The 26520-nt window shown below is 39.7% G+C and overlaps 1 protein-coding gene across 1 annotated transcript in view; it reads right to left on the minus strand.

Moving 5' to 3' along the window:
• LOC126456065 (venom carboxylesterase-6-like) overlaps positions 1-11255 on the minus strand; it is a 68480-nt gene extending 57225 nt beyond the window's left edge. Inside the window, exon 1 of the mRNA XM_050091819.1 lies at positions 11175-11255. Within this exon, the coding sequence (XP_049947776.1) occupies positions 11175-11255 (81 nt within the window). The remainder of the gene's footprint in view (positions 1-11174) is intronic.
• Between the last annotated feature and the right edge of the window lie 15265 nt (positions 11256-26520).

The following is a 26520-nucleotide window of genomic DNA, read 5'->3' on the forward strand; positions in this document are numbered from 1 at the left end:
AAAGTGAATTTTTTTGTGCTGCTTCGCAAAGCAAGGTTTATGGACCCTATTTTTTGAGGAAGAAACCGTAACAGGACAATCATATCTTGCAATGCTACCGAACTGGTTATTCCCACAACTTGACTCTGACAATTTCATCTGTCAGTAAGATGGACCATCACCGCATTGGCACAACAATGTGCGCAGTTTCCTCAATGTCAACATGCCTCAGTGTTGGATAGGGCGTACAGGTCTGCGAGACGAGGCTTTACACTTTTGATCTCCTAGGTCCCCTCATGTAACACCATGTGATTTCTTCCTGTGGGGATATGTTAAACAATGTGTTTACGTTCCTCTCTTACCTCGTGACATTGATGAACTAAAAACCAGAATATCAGCTTCTGTAGCTTCAGTGACAGAAGACACCTTACACTCAGTTTGGGATGAATTTGGCTATCAGCTTGATGTCATATGTGCAGCCAGTGAAAGACATATTGAACATTTATGATCGATTTTTATAAACTTCTGCATTTTCTGAGTAATTTAGTATGCAATATGTTGGTGCAATCCCTTCTTCCCAATAAATAATTCTGTTTAAAATCGGGTCATTCTTTCTGGGACACTCTGTCTATCAGGCGTCTTTTTTTTATTGTTTGAACAACAGTTCATTGTGTAGTAGGGTGAACTTTTCGCTTCACCTTGTAACGCTTGAAAGAATGTATTTAGAATGTTATCTTTTTAGATCTGCCTGTTACTCGTTGCGTAAAACAGTATCACGAAGAGGTCGATCGATGCAGCATTGCGCCTGGACGGTGCATTAGGTGATTAAAAGAATTCTGCTGTTAAGAGTCAGTTTTTTCAAGCAGCAGGCGACTGCTGTTAATCGACAAATTAAAGAAAACTCTCTTAGGAGTGTCGGGGTATTCCATCTGGATAACGGAAAACAATTTCAGAAATTTCGTTCAAGGCGATTCCTTTGCAAATGCAAGTGCTTGTGGCGGGCTTAGACAACGATTTTGTGTCACATGTCACTGCTCTGCTTCATCCATGACACCTGTATTCTCTTATAAGACAAAAGCGTATGTTATGTTTATAGAAGGACTGTCAGTTTAGCGTGACAGTCTGCAGTTGGCAAATTAGGTAAGATCCATGGTCAACAAAGTGTTCACCGCAGAGTAATTCGCGTTCTTGTTCCTCTTTAGCATAACAAAAATTCTAATCAGTATAATAGCTAAGAAGTTAGACCACAACGAAAACTAAAATTTGTTCAGGAAAATAGGAATAGCTGACTGTCAAGAAATATTTGTTGTCTGTTGTAGTTTCACTTGAGAGAGATAGTATGTCAGGTAATTTAAGCTAAATAAGACACAATCATCCTTCTTGAAAATGTTAAGAACAATCTCTGCCCTGGATTACACAGACCTGAAGTGTATAATTTGTGACGCCAGTGACATGATGTTGGATGGAGGAATGAAAATGCTGTAGCAGAACGATTTGTAGCGGCAACTATAAAATAAGCTGATATACAAGTTCCTTACCTACTGCAAATCACCCACGCAAAACACAGTCTAGTCTGTCTGCCCTATTGCGAGATACGTTCCTGATGAGGAAGGATGTGGAGTCGAAGCAGTTTCACAATTGACAATTAGTTTTCTGCTATACAAACGTGCTACTGTGATGGGTACATTTGTAAGCGATATGATACGCACTTGCTAACAGTAAAATTTTGCTAGGGTCTATTAGCAGCTAGTCTGTAAGGTATCGAAAATTTATTCCTATTTCCCCATCTGTAAACTGGCGCTAAGCAAGATAATGGGCGATGGGAAATAACAGCCATAGTTTAGTATCAGTATTAAGAAGGAACTGCAAAATTAGGACTGCATAGCAGATCCAAAAGATGCCGAACACTTCGCTACAAATTAAAAGTTGAACGAACTCGAAACGAATTTAACAACAGCGATGTGACAATCACCCAATAAATACAAAGTCAAGGTATTAACTACTCAACTGTCAATGGCATTCGTCTTGGTCCAATGTCAAATTAGTTAATGGTTGAAAGTCGTTTTTCCAAATGCTCATCGTCTACAACGACACCGAAACGTGATATGATAAAATTAAGGCCAAATACAAAACTTTGTCTTCTGAGACAGCTTCACATCTAAATATCACAAAGCAAATTCGTAAGTTCCAGCACGAAATAGTTGCGAAATTTGACCTCTCGGTAGAAATCAACCACAAAACACTGGATGGGTGTAAGGTATATGGGTCTCATAGTGCGTCCGTTAGATTTTCTGTAGAATGAGCAATGGACTGTCCCGTCTCCTAGCTTTAGTTCACTATCACCCACCACTTTAACGAAGCGTGTTAGTGACTGGAAATTGGTGCTGGTCGTGCCACCCACAGGACGTCCATAATTCAAATTTCAATTTGAAAACGCTGCAGGAAGACAACCACTGCTCAGAGTGACAAAAAATCAAAATCGATGTAAACTGATATGCATAAACACATAGTGTGTACCAGCAAAAAGTGTTATCGAGACCTTTTCCAGATTCTAAAATGGCAAAACAAAGTGTTGAAGAGAAAACTGAATCGTTCCATAAAATCATTAGTATTGATCTGAGAAATGAAATTGTGGGTTTTAAAAATGTATACATTCACAGAAAAAGGCTAGAAGAATACCACTCTAGAGATAGGGGTGCTTAGTTGGCAGATCAAAATGAAATTTTTGAAGTATTAGGCAATCTTTACTTGATTGACCTCAGAGACGAAAACCACACAAATGCACCGGAACTTAAGTCAAATGACAGAACAGGAATGTTTTGTGATCTCACACAAGTTACAAGAAATCTTTATTGTTTCTCAAGTGTATTAGATGTGATGATAAACAAACTAGGGATATAAGAAGTAAAACCGATAGGTTACCATATATTAGGAATGTCCTCGAGAATTTGTTAGATCTGATGAGAAATTAGATGCTTTCGGTGATCGTTGCTGTTTCTGACAATAAACTCCAAATATGTCATAAAATATTCGCTCTGTGCGATTGTAAGTCAATCTACACCTCTTTGTTGGAAGTATGGTGTGGTAAACAGCAAACCACTTTGTGATTATAATGAACCATGTAATTTTGTGTGCAGATTAACTTAGCCAATACAAGGCACAAGCAGAAATGTGAGAATGGATAACAGATATACTTTCTATCTGTTGAAAAACAATATCATTATTGCAGAAACCCTAAGAATGCATAGAAAAGAAATCCCACCTGAGCATTTGCCTTAAGAGAACACAGAAATCGGTTTGGCCGTTTCTGGATATCAGATAGACGTTACAATGGTTTCGTATGTACCTAAAAGTTACAAATAGGTTGTACTCTTTTCCTCAATACAGAATGAAGGAACAGCAGATGAGAACACTAAGAAACCTAACACTATACTGGATTACATTAAGTGTGGGGGTGATACCCTTGTATCAATTTTCAATATATACAGGGTGTCCCAGCTATCTTGTCCACCCAAAATATCTCTGGAACAATTACAGCTATTGGAAAACGACTTTAACCGGTATCAATGTAGGGCTGGGGCCCATGAATGTACATGTTTGGAAATATTCTAAAACGAAAGCATATGTGTTTTTTAACACAAACTTATGTTTTTTTAAATGGACCTCCTATATTTTTCCTTCAGCAGTCCATAGCATGACAAAAGCACATACACAATGGCGCTGATTGCATCGCAATATTCCCATTACATCCCGAGATGTTAAGACGCGAAGTTGACGCTTAAAACACCCGACATGCGCTGCTAGCGCACGTCCTGAGGCTCAGGCGTGAACCCCATGCTGCCCGTAATCGCAATGTGATTGACATGCGTAATCACACTTCCATACTTATCAAGAGGTCCGAAACGAATAATACGGTCTGCTGCCATCCTGCATTAACGTCGCACATTCCAGCAGGTATTTATCCCATAGGCTGGGGGTGATGCGGTTCTGTAACATATCTGTGTACCGCAACGTTAGTCACAAAGTCAACTTCGCTTATCGTTAATCCGTTCCTAAAAAGGTAATGCCGTTCAACGTTAATACTTTACTTTACTGTAGATCTAGCGCAAGTGACAGTTAATCATTCACTCGTAATAGTAAAATTCATGTTGATGGTTTTAGTGAAACAAGCAAGTGGACTAAAGGTTTTACCGTTGTTTAGGTAAAAATGTTTTGATTTGGGAAGTTCAGGTAGAACATAGAAGATGAATGAAAACATGTTTAACCAATTAGTTTTATTATCACATAATTATCAATGTTATGTTTATCTATTGTGTTAAATGACAAATTGTTGCAAACAAATGTTTCTTATCATCACTGGGTAAAATGGCCCTTTGTAGAAACTTCCAGTGTGATACCAGCACTACATACTAAACATAGCGTTCACATCTCATGCTCAAAGTGATGCCCATTGGCTTGCATACATAGGGTCACTCTGCGGATGAAGGATTCCCTACTTCGTGCTACTGTTTCCTCTTTGATGGCTGTACAAGCATCAACAATGCGTTGCTTCATGTCCTCTGGCGTTGTTGGTTCATGTTGGTAAACAGCTTCCTTCACTGCTCCCCAAAGAAAATAATCCAACGGTGTAAGGTCCGGAGATCGGGCAGGCCACCTAACTGGGCCACCTCGTCCAATCCACCTACCAGGGAACTTAAGGTTCCTGCCATTTTGGATGCCATTTATAAAGAAAGGTCCGATAATGGTATCTCCAATAATCCCACACCAAACATTAACTTTCCACGGACGTTGATGTTCTACCTGACGGAGCCATTTTGGATTGTCTGCGGACCAATAATGCATATTCCTCATATTGACAATTCCTTTGTTGGAGAATGATGCCTCGTCGGTAAAGAGAACATCTGCAAAAAAATTTGGATTAGTCAGAAGTTTTTGCTGAGCCCACCGACAACATGTTACCCTATTGCGGAAGTCATTTCCATGAAGATCCTGGTGTAAATGAACATGGTAAGGATGAAATTTATGACGTTTAAGAATACGCTGTGCACTTGATTTCGACACACCAACTTCACGTTCAATTTGACGTGTGCTGATTTGAGGATTCACAGCTATGGTAGCGAGCACAGCAACTTCGGCACGTTCATCTGTGCGTGTTCTAGGACGATGTCGAGGTCTTGGATTTAAGCTTCCCGTTTCACGTAGACGAGATGTGAGACGACCAAACATCCGGCGCGAAGGCGATGGCTTGTCAGGGAATCGTCTTCTGTACAGTCGTTCTGCCTGAACAGCATTTCGTCCACCTACAACAGGGTACAGTACAGGTATGTAGAGAAGGGTAGAAAACAGACATATTAACTTAATAATCATAATGTTCGCTAACAGTACTATCAACAAACAAGCAATCTCATAACGTATTTCCCGTCAACGTACATTCTCCATAGATCAACAGCATTTCTACCATATTTTCATGTGTGTACATTATACTGTACAGTACAAGTCCCACAACACAACGTTTATTCCCAATGTGTACTACCTCCGTGCCGTCACTAGATTACTCTGATGCACGACTACACTGGCAAGCGGTGTACTGCACGCCAAAGCAACAACAATGGGATGCTAGGAGGGTGGTGAAGTACAGCAGTTTGTATGGCTCGCAAATCATAAACAAGACGAAGTGGTAACTGTGGCAGTAGTGGGAACTACGTTGGACACTTGACTAGGTAGAGCCAGGCCCTGCGCGACAGGCACAATGGGTCATGTAACACATTAGATAAACCTTATTTTGGGTGTGCAGGATAAATAAGACAACCTGATGAGTGTACACTGATCGGTATTGGTTCATATTGTGTACGTAGATACGTAAAACGTGCAAGAGGGAAACCATTATGTGCTTATGAGAGTTGATGGCAGTAGACCGTATTATTCGTTTCGGACCTCTTGATAAGTATGGAGATGTGATTACACATGTCAATCACATCGCGATTACCGGCAGCATGGGGTTCACGCCTGAACCTCAGGACGTGCGCTAGCAGCGCATGTCGGGTGTTTCAAGCGTCAAATTCGCGTCTCAATATCTCGGGATGTAATGGGAATATTGCGATGCAATCAACGCCATTGTGTATGTGCTTTGTCATGCTATGGATTGCTGAAGAAAAAATATAGGAGGTCCATTTGAAAAAACATAAGTTTATGTTAAAAAACACATATGCTTTTTTTTTAGAATATTTTCAAATATGTACATTCATCGGCCCCAGCCCTACATTGGTACCGGTTAAAGTCGTTTTCCAATAGCTGTTCTTGTTCTAGAGATATTTTGGGTGGACAAGATAACTGGAACACCCTGTATACAGTAACCCAGATGATAAGGAGGTAGACGATGGCTACATAATACACGTTGTTCAACGTGGCTGGTATCAATGCTCAGGTATTTTTCCAAGGAAATGGAAAGAACACGAGAAATCCACATTTTTCTAAATAATCTTTAGCTTCAACTCATGAAATCACATCTCATCGAAAAATATGCCTTACCAACCTTACCAGCTGATGTTAGCAGGTATATTTGTCATTACAGAGTTCATATACAAGAAAAGCTAGATGTGGCATTTGTGTAAGGGAAAATATTGGCTCCACAACAATAAGATGTAACGCTTGTAAGAGTTTTCGTTGCAAAAATTATTCTCAAACAACACTTACCTATGGAAAATACTGCGTACCTTCACAGAGGCTGAAGGCAGTTAATTTGCAAACGAATTATTCCACTGTAACAAATTAGCATTTATAACATGTATGAAACTATTGTTACCATAAGCTAAAATGTAACTTGTTATCGCTGTATGGTGTAAAGTAATAAATGCAATAAATGATTAAAAGCCATAGCCACTTATCATCAATGTGTACATACTATACATGCAAAATAATTTGTCATTTGGTGCAGTGGCTGATGGAAGCGACTGTAAAAGGGAAATGACTTTACAGTAGCTCCCACTATCAATGGCACTGACACCTTAGGTAGAGTGTGTGTATAGTAATACACAATATGCCAGCCCCCATAACATGAAGGAATGTGCTCGCTCTAGTGCTGAGCCTTACCATCAAGGGGATTAGAGTTTTGATTATAATGGTTTGTTAGGGCTGTTTGTGTATTATTAGTGATGACGATTATGAATGTGATTATGTTTTGTTAGGAATGAACTTGAGTATTACTGAAACACTGTGAGGACTAAGATATGAAAGTTTCGGTTGGGAATTAAAAGCTATGAAATGTAGTAGATGGCATTCATTGGGTCAATAGAAATGTATTTGTGGAGAAATATAAATAAAGTATAAGAATAATTATTAATTTGACGATTGACAACATGAAAGGTAATGTGTTCTTTGTAGATCTGTTTGGTTTTGTGAATGAAGACGAGCAGTAATGCAAAGTTTAAAATAATCATCTAATAACAAGAATAACTCTGTGAGGCAATGAAGCAATGACAATTAAATGAGTAATTAATGAAGAAATATTGAAAGTGTCTGTACTGAAGTAGCATCTGATGATACAGTAGATACAAGTTTTGACAGATAAAAATTTAAACGTGTAGAGAAATTAAGTAAAGGTATTGTGCGTCAGCATTACTGGAATAATGTAGAGAACTTTTACTGTCATGAATAGCTTTCATACTTTTGTCAAACTTGAGTTTGTTGACATTGTTTTACAACATGATTTTGCTTCATTTTCTTCATTTGGGACCATTAACAGTTATTGTAAGATATTTTTAATACTATTGTTGCAGTTATCTACGATAATTATGAATGTTGATTTTTAAGTTGAATATATTTTACCAATTTCATTTTAACATGTGTTTCAACAATTTATCTTTCATCTCATGTTCATTCTTACAAGGACCATAGTCTTAGGAGTCTATGAACTACCTGTTTTTCTTAGGTGTGATCTTTAATCTCATGTACATTCATACAAGTACTGTAGTTGTAGGAATCTATGAACTATTAGTTATAGTTAGGCATGATGTGAGTACTTCTGTGGTTTCTTTTGAAATTATTATTGAATTAGACAATGAGGATACATGGAGACTGTTCATTCTTGCATAAGTGATCATTATTCCTCGTACACATATGTCTATTTAGGTCCTCTTTTAAGATCTACTCTCATAATGCAGTTTGCAATGGAAACAGGAGCTTGGTTGTAAAGGAAAGCTACACAAAGTTTTTCAGGCAGATATATGAAAACATATTCATTACTTTGCTTGTTGGTACACATAAAAACAGATTTGGCACACATTTAATATTATCTGTAAAAAGTTGTCAATTAAAATGAGAAAGTGAATGGTTTGAAAAGATGATTTTTTCTTAACAAGGGAATGCTTCGTTCAATGTGGTTACCACAAAGTGAATGAGTGGTGGACTATCAAGTAGTGATGGTGTATTATGTAGTTACTCATGAATATTTTGTGGTACCTTAGAAGTATTCACTGTAATGAGAGTGATATTTTGATTTAGGATATGATGTTGTTCTGAGAATGATGATAGTGAAGTAGTGAGGGCGTTATTAACTATGGAAGGGAAAGAATCTAGAAGTTTATTGAGAAGTTGTTAATTTCGAAGGTTTTTAGGAGAACAGTATTATGAAAGTATGTAAAATTTGTGAACAAATACAGATTACAGTTTATGACAAGAACCTAATGTAGTATCACTAACATAACAGTTAAGCTAAAACATACTGAGTACATGTGTACAACTACTACATGTGTACAACACTTATTGCACACTTACAAAGCACACAGTTACATGCTCACTGAAACTGTATGTGCCAATGAAAACTCTCATTGTGATGTTGGGTTGTTAATACATGTTTACATTACATCATTGTTTATTTAAGTGATTTACTAAGGAGTATTCTTAGTATTGAGTTTAACCTGATGTGATCTACATTGCCTCTGTTGGAATAATTTTTGCAGTTGAATTGATGAAGTGGTGTATATATGTTTGTGTTTTGAACATCTGATATGTTGACATTTTGCTTTTGCTATCTTAAGTTATATTACTTGTTATAACATATAAGTGCAGAATCGGTAAAGAATGTGCTTTAGTTGCAGTTACAACCAAACATCATATGCAGAGTCCTATATTTTCTATAAATGATTACAACTGTGAAAAGTAATTTAATTATACTTTTGTAGGACTGGTTGAAGAATGAAATGGCTGATATGGGAATGTATACAGGTAATATACACTAATGTAGCAAGAGATGAAACAAACTGGATGGTGATGAAATATGGCCATGTACATTTAAAGTGTGGAGGAAAATGTAACTTGGAACAAGTAAGTTTACCAAAATTTTCGTCTGTACACTACAAATGAGTGGCCAGATTCACATTTACATAAAACCCAGTTCAAGTTTCGTTAAATCAGTGTAATGTCGTAAAAAGATCAATAAATATATGTAATTTTCATTCTCAATAGTATGTAACAGATGAGACATTTCACTACTTGTATCATTTGATATTACCACATTTGATTTATTGAATCATAAAACGTACACATTTGAAAGCATATTTTGTGTTTGAAAACAACTATTATCATTTCTCCCCAATTAAAAACTGTGTAGTTTCTTCACACTTATATCAAAATTTTTCTCTCATTTGATGCATCCAAACTTATTTGGTGTTTGTTGTAAAGAAACTTTTCACCTATGTACTCTACTTCCCCCGTGTAGAAAATGATACACAAGATGTAAACAACATGACCCAATAAAATTTCCAAAAAATTAATTCTTTTTTACGTTTATAGGCATAATATTGATAGTATTTATGCAACTTTCACATATGTATGAAGGTAAAATGCATATATAAAATATACTTTCACTCAAATATTATTTCAAAAGTGTCATATATAGGGTGTTACAAAAAGGTACGGCCAAACTTTCAGGAAACATTCCTCACACACAAAGAAAGAAAATATGTTATGTGGACATGTGTCCGGAAATGCTTACTTTCCATGTTAGAGCTCATTTTATTACGTCTCTTCAAATCACATTAATAATGGAATGGGAACACACAGCAACAGAACGTACCAGCGTGACTTCAAACACTTTCTTACAGGAAATGCTCAAAATGCCCTCCGTTAGCGAGGATACATACATCCCCCCCTCCGTCGCATGGAATGCCTGCTGCGCTGATGCAGCCCTGGAGAATGGCGTATTGTATCACAGCCGTCCACAATACGAGCACGAAGAGTCTCTACATTTGGTACCGGGGTTGCGTAGACAAGAGCTTTCAAATGCCCCCATAAATGCAAGTCAAGTGGGTTGAGGTCAGGAGAGCGTGGAGGCCATGGGATTGGTCCGCCTCTATCAATCCATCGGTCACCGAATCTGTTGTTGAGAAGCGTACGAGCACTTCGACTGAAATGTGCAGGAGCTCCATCGTGCATGAACCACATGTTGTGTCATACTTGTAAAGGCACATGTTCTAGAAGCAAAGGTAGAGTATCCCATATGAAATCATGGCGGTGAATCGAGGAAGTACAGTACATACTGACAAAACTAAAAAATTAGCTCTAACATGGGAATTAAGGGTTTCCGGACACATGTTCACATAACATCTTTTCTTTATTTGTGTGTGAGGAATGTTTCCTGAAAGTTTGGCCGTACGTTTTGTAACACCCTGCATAATTTGCACTTATTTGCATATTTTGTTACATTGGCAATTATTAATAGTATTAATGTAGTCTATTGAAAAGTATTAAGACAATAATTTGAAAATGAGTTTCTGTTTGAAAACCTTGTTTTTCAAATGTTTACATTGAAATCACTGGAATAGCTTTAGAATGTAATACCTTCGAAACTATTTTTTTTTTTTGGGGGGGGGGGGGGGGAAGAAGAGTTATTATGTTGTACAGGTTGTGTAGGACTAGTAAATTCCATCTCACGACATTCAGTTAATTGTTGAGAAGAAGTATACTGTACGTGATAATAAAGTGTGGAAAGTTAATGTCAGAGCCTGCAGCGTTTCCTTTAAATGACATACTTGAAAAATGCAGCAATATGTTAACAGTTTAGAAAGCAGGAATTTTATATCCTTACAATAAAACAGTTCCAACAACCACATCAAGATGGGCTGGACGACGCTTCGAATTAAGTACAGAAAAACCTTATTAATAACGTTATAACAGGATAAATCACAGTCATCACTTACTGCCGTAGCCAGAGGGCCGCATTCTGGGTACTGGTCGTCGCATGTCAACGACCTGCTCTGCCAGAAGCGCCCTTCTTGCATCGCTACTGCCACGCCTATTACTTTCACGTGTCAACAACCGAGGCCCTGGACAATGGTCACCGGTCGTGAAGATTGCGTGCTAGCAAGAGGTGCAAAGCAGACACTGCTGCAGCCTCTACAGTAGGTGACACAAGTAGTTTAGGCAGCTCCAACACCTGGATTGAGGACAGGATTGACAGCAGCGACTTACAACAGCAAGAGCATATTAAGGTGAGTCGATTGATTTCCATCTGTTTTTTTTTTCCTCCTTTTACTGGCAGCTGGAACAGCGAGTTGTTTATCTAAATGATGTGCAATGCAGTTTTTATGCGCATTTTACATCAAGTAAACTCAGACAGTATTCTGTGGGCTTATAAGAGCGCATGTTAGTTTGCGCCCAGTTAGTGTGGGCAATTTATCATGTTGTGAGAAAGGGGTATGGGTCGTTGTTTGGAAATGTATAAATTGTTAGTCATGATGAACTACTCTTGTTGACTGAGAAGTACCTCCAATACAAATTCGTCTAACATATTGAAACTCGAAGCTCTCTAGAAGCTCAATTTAATCATGAATATCTCACTAACATTGTGGGAAGGCTCCTCAGGCACTTGTTAAATTACTTGGCAGACTCTGCTTGTTTTTCTAGTATGTGAAGCTCGAAAGTAGAAAGTAAACGAGTCCAAGACCTACGAAATAATATAGTTAATCACGTTTTGCTCCAAGTCTGGCGTCCGATCATTTTGGGTACGTCCTTCATAATTTCCTGTTGTGTTAGGGGAGGAACGTTTCTATGGCAATATTCCCATAAGAACGCAAAAGAAATGATTAACAGAAACTTTGGCCCCCATCTAGTAGAATCGCATATTGGCGAGAAGAACATTCGTAAATGACCAAGCTTCTATGACCTTTTTGGCGGAAACGTTCAGCAGGTGCTGCAATTTGTGAAAACTTAAAAATTTGATTAAAGATAAACAAAAATAAGAATGTATTGCATGCAGGGTATACAGTCTACGTGAAGACAGCAGTGGGCGCTAAGTTAGTAATAATAATAATAATAATAATAATAATAATAATAATAACAATATTATTTTCAAAATTATTCTTATTTAATTGCTCGTGTGAGGAGCGTCGTTTACTAATAACTGAAGGATAATTACTGTGAATGGGTGCCCCAGTCAGTGGGTACCAGGCCGGAACATTTCTGTATACAGAACCTGCACCAGTGGATTGTTTATCGTTTCCTTGCATAAAGCTAATAATTATTTGTTTAGCTGTGCTTTATTTTGTTGTATCTTGTAGCGTATAGTGTATCAGGTTTTGGTAAAATATTATAAAAGAACCAATGTTGAAACTGTCCTTTTTATTGTATAATAGATTGTTTAATAAATTGTTTAACACATGATCAGTGAAAAGTTCTAATATCTTAATGAAAAGGAAGATTAATCACCAAAATTGATGCAAATCCACCCATCCCTACTTTTAATCACTCTTGTCTTCTCACACCTCGCATAGAATTAGTAGTAAAAATTAAACACTCGTTAACAGTTTATTTACGGTTGCAAGAATTTCGTATACGTAACTACATTCCACTCGGGTTGTGGTCCACAATACCTTAACTTCGCACATTGGCGTACAAAGATCTTAATAGTTAGCACGGTCCATCGATAACAGTGACGAGAGTTGCATATGAGCAACTACCGTAACGCAATATACTACTTGTCCACCGCTCGATACGCCAGCGCCGAAACCATGTCTCATGCAACGATGGAGTCTTATTATACGTTCTATAAGCAAGAGGCACTCGGTTTCCAGTCTGATGAACTTTCCGTGTCAGTCGTGTTTGTAAAGTTGCTGCTTGCTTTACATAGTATTGCTGAATATTTAATGTTATTTGCTGAGTATAATTAAGACTTACTCTCACTTCGGAGTATTTACTACGGTCTTGCGCACCTCTCCCCTCTCCAACTCCCCCTATGGGGACACATTCATTTCGATTAAGAGACATGACTTTTCATACGAAAAAGTAAAATTAATTGCAATACACCTTTCGACAGTATTTTTTATTCCTTTGCCTACAGCATTAAGCCATCGTAATTGTGAGGTAGAATTACTGTTGTTGTTGTTGTTGTGTTCTTCAGTCCAGAGACTGGTTTGATGCAGCACTCCATACTACTCTAACCTGTGCAAGCTTTTTCATCTCCCAGTACCTACTGCAACCTACATCCTACTGAATCTGCTTAGTGTACTCATCTCTTGGTCTCCCTCTACGATTTTTATCCTCCACGGTGCCCTCCAATACTAAATTGGTGATCCCTTGATGCTTCAGAATATGCCCTAGCAAGCGATCCCTTCTTCTAGTCAAATTGTGTCACAAACTCCTCTTCTCCCTAATTGTGTTCAATACCTCCTTATTAGTAAGGTGATCTACCCATCTAATCTTCAGCATTCTTCTGTAGCACCACATTTCGAAAGCTTCTATTCTCTTCTTGTCCAAACTATATATCGTCCATTTTTCACTTCTATACATGGCTACACTCCATACAAATACCCTTCAGAAACAACTTCCTGACACTTAAATCTACACTCGTTGTTAACAAATTTCCCATCTTCAGAAACGCTTTCAAATGGTTCAAATGGCTCTGAGCACTATGGGACTTAACTTCTGAGGTCATCAGTCCCCTAGAACGTAGAACTACTTAAACCTAACTAACCTAAGGACGTCACACACATCCATGCCCGAGGCAGGATTCGAACCTGCGACCGTAGTGGTCGCGCGGTTCCAGACTGAAGCGCCTAGAACCGCTCGGCCACACTGGCCGGCGAAACGCTTTCCTTGCCATTGCCAGTCTACATTTTATATCTTCTCTACTTCAATCATCATCAGTTGTTTTCCTTCCCATATAGCAAAACTCCCTTACTACTTTAAGTGTCTCATTTCCTAATCTAATTCCCTCAGCATCGCCCGATTTAATTCGACTACATTCCGTTATCCTCGTTTTGCTTTTGTTGATGTTCATATTATATCCTCCTTTCAAGACACTGTCCATTCCGTTCAACAGCTCTTCCAAGTCCTTGTCTCTGACAGAATTACAATGTCATCGGCGAACCTCAAAGTTTTTATTTCTTCGCCATGGATTTTAATACCTACTCCGAAATTTTGTTTTGTTTCCTTTACTATATTATCTTATTTCAGCAACACAATATTCAGTATGCCGCATTAATGAAAAAGATTCGTTTGAGAATTTCTGAATCGGTGTTTTAATGAAGTAAAGTAAAATTAAGTACAGTTAGTTACTTGATTTGGTTCGACTGAACTTTTAAACTGCACGCTACTTATACTTCTGATCCCGATTTTTATACGTCACTCAAGCTGTCGAAATAAAATATACAGGCAACAGTTAACGATACGAAAACTATCTTTTGGCCCTATCGCTTAGTATCATCTGTGTAAGATATACAGTGGGAACTGGGAGCCTAAAGAAAAGAATAGCTTAGAGAATCGATCGCGTTTGGACAAGAGGTCACGAAATTAATGAACTCTGTTTACTTCTCTTGCGCGTAGTTACCACCCGCTTTGATAATCAATTCTGATGTAACTTTTTGAGAAACACTGTGTACTTAGTGGAATTACTAGGCATAGAAGAGAAAAGCTGAAAGCACATTGAATTCTTCCCTAGTGCGCACGGTACACGGCACGATGGACACCATGGAGAGATCCGAACTGAAAGATTTATTATTTAGGTCAGGAACACCAACAAAACTGGTAACAGATGCAAAATTCTACGTAACTGTTAAACCACTGTACAAACTGTGGCAGATTGTAGGCTTGGTCCCGTTCTACTTTACCAACAATATTCCAGAAAACACGAGCGCAAGGAAAAAGATTCTAATGGAAACTTGGCCTCCACTGTGTTTGGTCCTGTCAGTCATTTTATTTGCACTAAACATCTTTATGCACCACGCAGTTTATCCAGAATTCACAGTTACATTTGTAACAGATATTTTAGCGAAATACGTTTCGAAGATCAAAATATTCTGTCTGTACGGAAAAGTTTTCTTTGATAAGTACACACAGCTACAAGCGTTTATGGAAGCACTAAGACATGCGGATAATTACTTAAATCTGGCGCGTACGGAAGGAAGGAAAGTGTTAAGCGCGATCCTGACTGTAATCTTGTTCGTCCTGTTGAGTGGGGTGTACATTTCAGCGATAGTGATGGGTTATTTCCAGTTGTACCCTGGCTACCTAATAACAGCAAAGCATATTGTGTATTTCACTTATGTGCTGTTAGAGCTGAGCATATCTTCACTCCTAACCTGTCTAGCCCTCGAGCTGTGGGTGAGGTACAAAATTCTGAACGTGCGATTAAGGAACACCGTGTTGGCCCAACTGGAGGAGATGGAGGGTAGGCACTTGCTCGCGTGGAGTGAGGCGAGCAAGGACCGGGAGCTGACGACGCGGCGACTGCGGATGGCGCACCTGTCGCTGCACAGGGCCACGGAGCTGCTGCAGGCCCACACGGGGGTCACAGCACTGCTGGAGGTGGCTGGCGCCTTCTTTGGAGCCTTGTACAGCAGCTACGAGCTGGTGCTACAGCTGCTGGTGCAGCCTTCCAATGGGTCGCAGATGCTATTCAACAGGTCAGTGCCAATAGCAGCGTAATACTGCTTTGGTCGAATATGAAATTGCAGTAACACGTAGGCTGTAAACAACGTAATTTTACGTAATATATGTACACACTACCGTAGAAAGAATACAGGAGTCAGCTTGTACGTCACACGACTAGCGCCCGAGACGACCGAAATACCATTATTTGGATGATACAGTATCATGCGACGCCTTAATATCAGGAAATGAGCTTTTTTGTGGAAAGACAAGTATCCTGGCCTACAACGGGACGGTTTGGGTCAAGGAAAGGATGTATAGTGTTCAACGTATAGTACGTATAGTTGCAACATCTGTAATTAACAGTGGCTGTAAAGCAACCTCGCATTCAGTCTAACTGAATTTCGATGACAGATATGTATATGTCATTCCGTTTTGTTGTAGTTGTTGTGGTCATCAGTCCTGAGACTGGTTTGATGCAGCTCCCCTAGCTACTCTATCCTGTGCAAGCTTCTTCATCTCCCAGTACTTACTGCAACCTACATCCTTCTGAATCTACTTAGTGTATTCATCTCTTGGTCTCCCTCTACGATTTTTACCCTCCACGCTGCCCTCCAATGCTAAATTTGTGATCCCTTGATGCCTCAGAACATGTCCTACCAACCGGTCCCTTCTTCTAGTAAAGTTGTGCCACAAACTCCTCTTCTCCCCAATTCTGTTCAATACCTCCTCATTAGTTATGTGATCTACCCATCTAATCTTCAGCATTCTTCTGTAGCACCACATTTCGAAAGCTTCTATTCTCTTCTTGTCCAAACTATTTATCGTCCATGTTTCACTTCCATACATGGCTACACTCCATACAAATACTTTCAGAAACGACTTCCTGACACTTAAATATGCACTCGATGTTAACAAATTTCTCTTCTTCACAAAAGCTTTCCGTGCTATTGCCAGTCTACATTTTATATCCTCTCTACTTCGACCATCATCTGTTATTTTGCTCCCCAAATAGCAAAACTCATTTACTACTTTAAGTGTCTCATTTCCTAATCTAATTCCCTCAGCATCACCGGACTTAATTCGACTACATTCCATTACCCTCGTTCTGCTTTTGTTGATGTTCATCTTACATCCTCCTTTCAAGACACTGTCCATTCCGTTTAACTGCTCTTCCATGTACTTTGCTGTCTCTGACAGTATTACAATGTCATTGGTGAACCTCAAAGTTTTTATTTCTTCTCCATGGATTTTAATACCTACTCCGAATTTTTGTTTTCTTTCTTTTACTGCTTGCTCAATACACATATTGAATAACATCGGGGAGAGGCTACAAGCCTGTCTCACTCCCTTCCCAACCGCTGCGTCCCTTTCATGTCCCTCGACTCTTATAACTGCCACGTACTGCTTAAGATCTATCTCAGAGACCATCAACAGTGGGCAGTGACAGACTCTCAGCAAATAATGAATAGATGTTTAAGATTTTGAGAATGTACCTCATAAATACAGCGTTGGGCAACATCTGGTCTTGTGTTATCATATTGGAGAAAACGTCACAGAGCTCAAGTTGACAAGTCACAACCAACAAACTTATAAGACATGTAATGGCTGTTCTGCAGCTTAAGGCTATTTGAATCAGATATCACCAAGGAGTATGCCAAGTGGAAACCTCTAATGCCCCGTGTAGCCTGACTTTGCTTTATTGCAAGCTCTGCTGCCTCAAACCATAGTGATCAAATTTTCTTTCCTATTTTTCCAACAAGTTGCAAACTTTCCGTTTGATGACACTGCTGCAGCTTGTAGGCAACCCACTTCTCCGACGCGGGTGTAAAAGCCTTACAACACGGCCACCAGGATTCGTATTTGTCTCTGTACTCATTAAGTATCAGGACTATTATATTTATTTCTCCATCGTAAAATATCACGACATCCAAAATGCGCACTCTTAATAGTGAGCTGGAACTTCTCTTCCTCTGTATCGAGGTTTGTAAGACTGTTAAAGAAACTTCCTGCTGCAGGCAACAAGCACGCCCAGCCAACTACAGTTTCCACTCCACTGTTTCCTCCCCAACTTTCGGTCGTGACTCTCATCCATTTGCACAGAAGATAACGCACCACTCCATAACACTATGATACTCTTCGTCTTCTGAATCGTACTCTGAGCAGTCTCTCTCCCTCTCGTATCTGTTCCTGAATATTTCTCCTTCTCTTCCTCGTACTCTAGTAACCATTCTCCTATGTCAAAGATTTCCTGTTCTTGCCTGTTTACGTGTTACCTACATTCTTGTCCTTTATAATGTATGAATTTCGATCGCTATCACTTAATCTAATGTGCCTGTTTACGTAAGTATTACCTACATTCTTGTCCTTTATAATGTATGAATTTCGATCGCTATCACTTAATCTAATGTAGACCTTAGCAAGTCATTGCTGCATTCATAATTTCCGGAATTTTACACATCGTTGGTAACTCTTGTATCCACCAAATCCTGTCTATCCAACCTTCATCCTTTCGGCCTAAAATTCACATAATTTGCTAAAATGTACTTGCTCCCACATGGGACTTTGGTTGTGGTAGCTTCTACCGATCCTCTATTATTTGACTGGATAACCTATTCCTGTATAAAATATTCAACCTGGGATGATGTTCCCCTTAGATTCACTTGTTCCATCCCGCTTCAGGTCGACTCCCAAGGGAATGGTCCCGTACAATATGTCGAAACCTACTCTGCAATTCTTCACACAGGAAGAATAGGTCTACTCCGAAAGAAATGCACTGTCAAAACTGTAGGTGCTAATGCCCTTTGCATTTTTTAAATTTTATGTTAAGGTTACCCATTTTTGTCGCTCGAAGAACAGCTTATAACAGCAATTTGTACAGCTCTTTCTGTCTGGCGCCGAATCGGCGAATAGCTAGAGATAGCAGTGACAAGAGGACATAGCGTCACGTAACTCGAAGTTAAAAGTGCTCACACGCGAATTTTAAGCCCTTAACCGTACCAAGAATGTCTCAAGTCATTAATTTTTAGAATAACTTGCAGTACATATCGGCAGCTAAACTGATGTAGTTGTAATTGTTCCACAAGTTATTACCAGAGGAAAGAAAATCAAGCAGTGTATGATGTTATACTTCAATCGAATTACATCAATCAGGACTCAGTTAGTTGATATTAAATGTGTTATAGAAGTTCCTGTAGTACAGCTCTTGTTATGATTTGTGAATAATGTATATTTTGCTAACAATGGAACAGTTTTTATTCCGTGTAGTCGTCAGAAAAATGCGAAGTGTTTACTGGATGACGAAACCAAACATTTTCATTACACCTGATAAAAGAAAAATCCCTACATTGAGGCACTGCAGAGTAATTACTATTTAGACAGACAATAAATGAAGAGGGAAATGGTTTTTCCGCATGCTTCCTGAAATTCGTAGAATTTGGTATTGCACACTGACTATGTAGAAATGCCTGAAGTTTAACAATACTGTTTCGGTGATAAACCTGAAATGAGAATGAGTTACCGGAAATTATATTGTCCGACAACAATTACCTGAAAAATGCTTTACACTGCTTTTTTTGTGTCTGCAGGCCAAGAGAGTCCAACAAAACAAACGAATTATGTTCTGCGTCTGGTTAAAGGTTCCCGATGTAACGTTACAAATTACTCTTTCCAATTTTGCCAGATTTTGCTACTTCCATTATAAGAATTCGCAAGTGAACTGTCTTTTTTTGGTACTAAATCACCCTGATGTTCCTGAAGACACACATAAAGCTGTGCAAACAGGAATCCACTGAAACTTATCACTGACATTGTTGTACGATGAGCTAACTTCGAAATTTTGCGATTTGTTTTCCCGTATACTATTCTGAAACTGATAACTAGGTTGAAGAAATCTGGAAATCAGTAACGATCAACTAGTTTGAAATTCTGAGAGCCCAGTTTCACAGATCCTTCTCGGTAACGAACAGTTCTAAATGTTTCGAATAGTTTTTGTTTCACACTTGAGCGAAGTTGGTTTTGGCGTGTATTTCGTACTTTGCTTAAATATTTCTTCCATTTATTTATACGGTTCATGTTCAGTTCTTACGAAACGAGCTTTGCGCACTGCTTAACTGAAGGGGAGTTGGAACTCCCTATCCCGACAATGTTAAATTTAGTGACTTGGCTTCCCTGTATTTCAGGAACCACTGTAGCCATTGACATGTTCTGAGTCTACTGAACTACAATAATTGCATTTCATCCACTGCTTTCGGAAATACAATTTCTTAATTACACGGTTAAAATTTTGTGTACTTTTTTGTACGATATCTTAAATAATTTTAATTATACATAACATTATGTCCTTCTTTTTGTTCAGTAGACTCAGGATATGTACGTTATTATTCCCTGAAAATTTGAATACTGCACTCGAAGTGGTTCCTGAGATTTGAGGAAAAATGCAACAGAAAAAGTAAATTTTCAGGAACGGCTTCTAAGGTTTCAAAAGACTGTAACTCACTAAATATTTGCTTAATTTTTTATTTTTAGTCACTCAGAAGCTCCCTGCACCGTACCGTATATCATCCTCTTGACCTTTTTCCAAGTTCTTCCATCTTTTCTTCTTTCTGGACTCCTTAGTGGCCGACTGTGCTGCATACCCTACTTTCTCAATGCGAACCTTGCCCATCCGATCAAGTTCTCTGATGCAATTTGCTCCAGGATTAAGTCCCATATGTTGCAGCACTTTCACCCTACCAATGCTGCCATCATTAAAAGCAATAACAGCATGACTGACCCCCCCACACTTTAGTGCCTTCATTCCAATAAAAACATTTTTTGGTAAGCGAGTCCATATAAGATGACTGAATGACTCATTGGGATTTGGAATCTGACCATGCACACACTTCTTCAGTAATTCAGGATTTGCCCGGTCTCTGTAAATAGGTTTATTGATATCCATGAATGCTGCAGGGATAAAATGTTTATGGCTGTAAGAACTCTTTGAGTACTGTTCATTGCGGTAATTGTACCATGAATCAGGTCCAATAGGGCGATGGTGGTGTGCTGGTTTTTCATCAGTTGACAGTTTGTGGAAGAAGGTAGCCCATACTGCCAGCTTCATTTTCAACAGATCCTTAGTATTATTTCTAACTGCCCATAATACTGCTGTAGTTCGTCAGTCATTTTGTCTGTCAGCCTGTCTCTTATGGTTTTACCATCAGAAAGTTTCTTGTCTCTCACACTTTGTTTCAACTTCTTCAGCCTGGTGCCCACCCTCTTCTGGACATGAACAACACAAACACCTAATTTAACCTTTATAACACTGCACTCCACAGCCTTCTATATAAAAAATTACCGATTTTATTAGATTTTGAAGTAATGCACGTAAAAATTTTAACATTTTCAACGGGTGTAGATTATATTTAAAAAAATAAAATAAAATACTTTCCATGTGAGTTTAGAAGTGATATGTATATAATTTTATTCGGAAAATTCCAAATTTTATGAGATAAAAGTCCGAAAACGTGAGAATAAAATTTTCCGTTCTAACTCCTCTTAAGCGATTTCTTCCTTCTTCGTTTAACGAAATCATTTACATCCTTTTCTTTGTCTCTGTAATCAATTAATGTACATTATTTCTTTGGGCTTGGAAGGTATTCTATTTTTCCTCGAGACATCAATTAGCACAACATGGTTTTTAACACTCAGCGACACCGTACAAGCAAATGCTAATTATTATGGATATGAAATGAGTTTCAAATTCGAGCGAACAGTAACTGTAAACAGTTAACAGGGAAAATATCAGCGTAAGCTGAAATACGCTTTACAAATTACGATGGCGTTATGTCGTGTTATGTGTTTACCAATGAGCCGTCGGCAAAGAGTATGTGCCCAACGTGTAGTGCATGCGCTATTTGCTACACCTACGGTAGGGGTATATATTTCTCCAATCGCCTGGCGGGTTACGACTTCCGCAAATTTGTACAACTCTTAAAATATTTGTATTGTGTCTTAGCAGCTAATATTTCGATATTTTATTTCTTTCGGTGTATGATTTATGCACAGAAAATTTCAGGGCAATTTTCGACAAGTCGGATTTGATATTTCACTTGTCAGTAGTGTTTAGTTTACTCGGCCGTTTAAGGGGGTCTGTCCAATATATTCGCCACGGCCTCTACCTATCCTGCTATCCATACCACGATTCCTTTGTGACCCCATGGTTTGCGGACCATAGCGGTTTTGCTCGTATCCTTCTTGTGTGTGGAGTAATATACTTCCGGACAACACCGAAAGTCTGCTTCATATAGTCTATAGAAAAAGTCTTAAGAATACTGACAAACATACTCTGGTTCTATGGGACTTTCATGGACAACTTGTGTCTTAGTTCATCCATAATAACGACCATTTCAAGAGTGTACCGCAATTATCAGCAATACGGTAAAACGTAAAATCTCCGACATCGCTGAGGCCGGAAAGAGATCCTGCAAGAATGGGACCAACGACGACTGAAGAGAATCGTTCAGCGTGACAGAAGTGCAACCCTTCAACAGATTGCTGCAGATTTCAATGCTGGACCATCAACGAGGGTCATCGGGCCAATAAATCAACGAAATATCATCGATATCGGTTTCGGAATCGAAGGCCCACTCGTGTACCCTTCATGACTGCACGACAAAGACCTTCATGCTTAGTCTGCGCCTGTGCTGTTGATGATTGGAAACATGTTGCCTGCTCGGACGAAACTCGTTTCAAATTGTATCGAGCGGATGGACTTGTACGGATATGTAGACAACCTCATGAATCCATAGACCCTGCATGTCAGCATGGCACTGTCCAGGCTGGTGGGGCGTGTGAACATGGAGTGAAATTGGGACCCCTGATACGTCTAGAAACGACTCTGGTAGGTGACATATGTAAAGCATCCTGTCTGATTACGTGCAAATTGTGCATTCCGATGGACTTGGGCACTTCCAGCAGAAAAATGCGACACCCCACACGCCCAGAATTGCTACTGAGTGGCTCCATGAACATTCTTTTGAATTTAAACACATCCGCTGGCCACCAAACTACCAAGACATGAACATTATTGTGCATATCTGGGATGCCTTGCAAAATGCTGTTCAGAAGAGATCTCAACCCCTTCGTACTTGTACAGATTTGTGAACAACCCAGCATGCTTCATGGTGTCAATTCCCCCCAGAACTACCTCAGACATTAGTCGAGTGCATGCCACGTGGTGTTGCGACTCTTCTGCATGTTCGCGGGGACCCTACACGATATTAGGCAAATGTACTAGTTTATTTTACTTTTCAGTGTATATCAGTAGTGACCCGATGATGCTTCGAATTGAGAATTGCCAATACTGGTCGATAGAGGGTGAAGTTGCAGGGAGAACCGTTCATATCGAAGTAAATAAACAGCCGTAAAATACGTCGAAAAGTAGCCTACTCTGGTTGGGCACAGCTTGGCTTCGTTCGGAGTAGAGCAGCCAGCACATTCTGCTGATAACGTGCTGCAGCTTGCCTGCCGGGCTAACAGAGAAGCACGGCCAAGTTGAAAGCGGGATGTGTATGTCTCTGGGATGGAATGAAGGCTCATTAAAACACTCGTTACTATTCGAAGGTTATCATACAGTATGCCGACGGCCGCAGAGTAGGTGCTTTCCATGGATAGTGGCAGCGACTGAATTTGCTGTGGCAGGAGAACGCTGAGACAACGTACAGTGGCTGGTGGGAACTATACTGAGATCAAGACGGGTTGCTGAACTGCGACAGAAAACATTTAGCTTTAATGTCGTACTGCGTACACAGCCCAAGATCGATGGCAAGAGCTTACAGGCACCCCGAGCCGAACTTAGGACTTTCGGAGTCTGGCCGGAGGTTTAGTCGCTGGGACCTTGCCCTAGGTGGATGTAATGAAGCTCTCGGCTGAACTGGGGGCATGTGTACTTCCTCCGGTTGAGTGTGTTGTGACAGGAGCTCGGTTACTATCAATATCCGGCTGCTGAACTTCCCAAAATGAAAGAGCACGTATAACCCAGCCCACAGATACAGTAGATCACTGTGTTACAGAACGGTATGCCAGCATATCTGGTGTACCCCGCTCCAAATTACGAATGTGGCTGGTCCGCATATCCCTTAGTTGGTTATGGATGCATGAGACCAAAGTCGCAACTTGTTGTAAGTTACCCAACTTCTTTTTTAATCCATATCACATGTGAAAACGTAACTTGAAAAATTACCTGATTAAAATCATATCTTTCTTGTAAATATCAGGCTCACAAAATGAATAACACTACCAGACTGGAATTTCTCAGAGGAACAGAATAAGAGAGGAATAGGAATAGCGTGATTTGCACAACTTAGTAATAATGGGTAAAAGTAAACACCCAACCGAATTCTACCAACGTACTACACTACCCATTACATTAGTGTGACCACCTGTAAAGCGCTAATATCCACCTTTTGTAGCGAGAGCGTGCAGTCAGAGAGGCTCTGGAAGATACCAACAGCTACGTGGAGCCGTTTCTCGGTTGAGGATCCACGGTGCGAACAGCCCGATCTCAGTGTCCCTACAGATTTTCGATTGGGGTTTTAACCAGGAGGGTTTGGTGGTCAGAGGAGTATGGCCAAACTCATCCTGGTGCAACTTGAATTATGCATCCACAATGCAAGCTGTATGATACGTTGCATTGTCCTGCTGGTAGATGCCATCGTGTCGAGCAGATACAAAATGCATGTAGAGATGTACAGGGTCCCGTAGGAGAGATACATACTTGTATTGATCCATTGTATTTCTCTAAATCGACGAGATCACCCAGAGAATGTCACTAAAACGTCCCCTAGACCATAAGGTTCCCTCCTGGATGCATGGCGTTCACTTCCAAATGTTTCACGCCGTATAATATTTGCGCCAACAGTGATATGTCCGATGGACCATAGAAGGTGATTCATCTGAAAAGGCCGTCAGCATGGCTTCATGAATCAGCTACCTTCTGCAGAGTCTCTTTGGCGGCAACGTTCGCTGAACGGTCTTTCAGAAGACAGTGCTGGTAGCCCCTTGGTTCATTCGGGCAGCAGCTGTTCAACAGTTGTGCGTCTATTCGCCCGTACACATTTCTGCGGTTGTCGTTCACCATTGTCATCTTCGCCGATCGATGGTACACCACAGCTGCAAAGGTACCCGTTTTTGATAGTGCCATTTACCTGTGCACGGTATACTTTAACCACCAAAACACGAGAATAATTTCCAAACAAAGCCGTTTGGGAAATGCTTCCACCCTTGGCCAGCAAGCCAAAGGCTGTGTCCCTTTGGCCGTCAGACACATCACTCCGTTTCCCCATAACGACAACGACTGCACTGTTTTCGGTGTCCCGCAGACGCCTTTTGTACACCCTCCACTGCTAGTGCAGCTACCTGTAGTCTGTGAGTGGTCGACGTCGAACATCGACAATGCTCAGATTGCAATGAGGACTCTATAACATCATGTCACGGACTGCGCGGCCACTCCCGCCGGAGGTTCGAGTCCTCCCTCGGGCATGGGTGTGTGTGTTGTTCTTAGCATAAGTTAGTTTATGTATTGTGTAAGTCTAGGGACCGATGACCTAAGCAGTTTGGTCCATTACGAATTCATACCCACACCCATTTGACTGTATAATTTTATGATGAGCTTATGCATGGTATGAATAACACACACTGTGGTGTTGGTCTAGCTGTTCCATTCACTAATATGAAATTCAAAGACACAAAGCAATCACGCCGCATATAAAATCATGATTTCCCAGTTCTCTCCCTTTCTGTCTGCTACTCCAACTGATGACTTACCTTATAGCATGTAAAACATACAAGAAATACACGAACCGTGTTACGTACTACTGTTTTGAGGAACTTATGTTCAAGTAAAATTGGTGTTTCTGCTGAAGATAAGAAACCTACGACATTACGTGGATCGCTGACAGAAAACTGGATACTTAGTTGTATTAGTTGTACAGAGTTTAAGGCAGCGGCAACGTTTACTATAAAAACCTCGGAATATTTGGTTAAGAAAATATAACGGCATCTGATGCATAATTATGGCCACCATGATACACACAACATCGGCGCAGGGAATAAATGCTAGAATATATCACCACAAGCGCTTTATTTAGATAAGGATGTCCTTGTATTTGGATAGACTAATGTAAACCCGAATCTGTAACGTGTTGCTAACCAAACAACGAACGTATCGTTTGAACATACACAAGAGGTCGTTAAAGATCTGAAAATACTTTACAAGGCAAGGTGAAGAGGTTGGAACAGGAGAGGAATTCGTGGCAGGACACATAAAATTAGTCAGAAGACTGATAACTCAAAAAAAAAAAAAAAAAAAAAAAAATGACACGGCTTGCAATGTGATCCAAAACGTAGGCGAATACTTGCAGCATGAGATCAGAGAATGGTGAACAGAAACTGATGACAGTTCTATACAGTATCTTACTCAATGACTCAACCATACCAGGTTCTGTTTACCAATCAATGCGGACCAACAGCTTACTAACTAGTAAAACATTTGTGTGTTTAAACTAGACGCATTATCGAGTGACCCTCAATGTGCTCGTGCTTTGAAACAGTTTATATTTATACCATATATCCTATAGTAAAAAGAAACACGAAATACTCAGTTTAACTCCATACGACATCACAAAAGGTCTGCTTCTGGCA

The sequence above is a fragment of the Schistocerca serialis genome, chromosome 2, assembly GCF_023864345.2.
Source record: "Schistocerca serialis cubense isolate TAMUIC-IGC-003099 chromosome 2, iqSchSeri2.2, whole genome shotgun sequence".
Lineage (NCBI taxonomy): Eukaryota > Metazoa > Arthropoda > Insecta > Orthoptera > Acrididae > Schistocerca > Schistocerca serialis.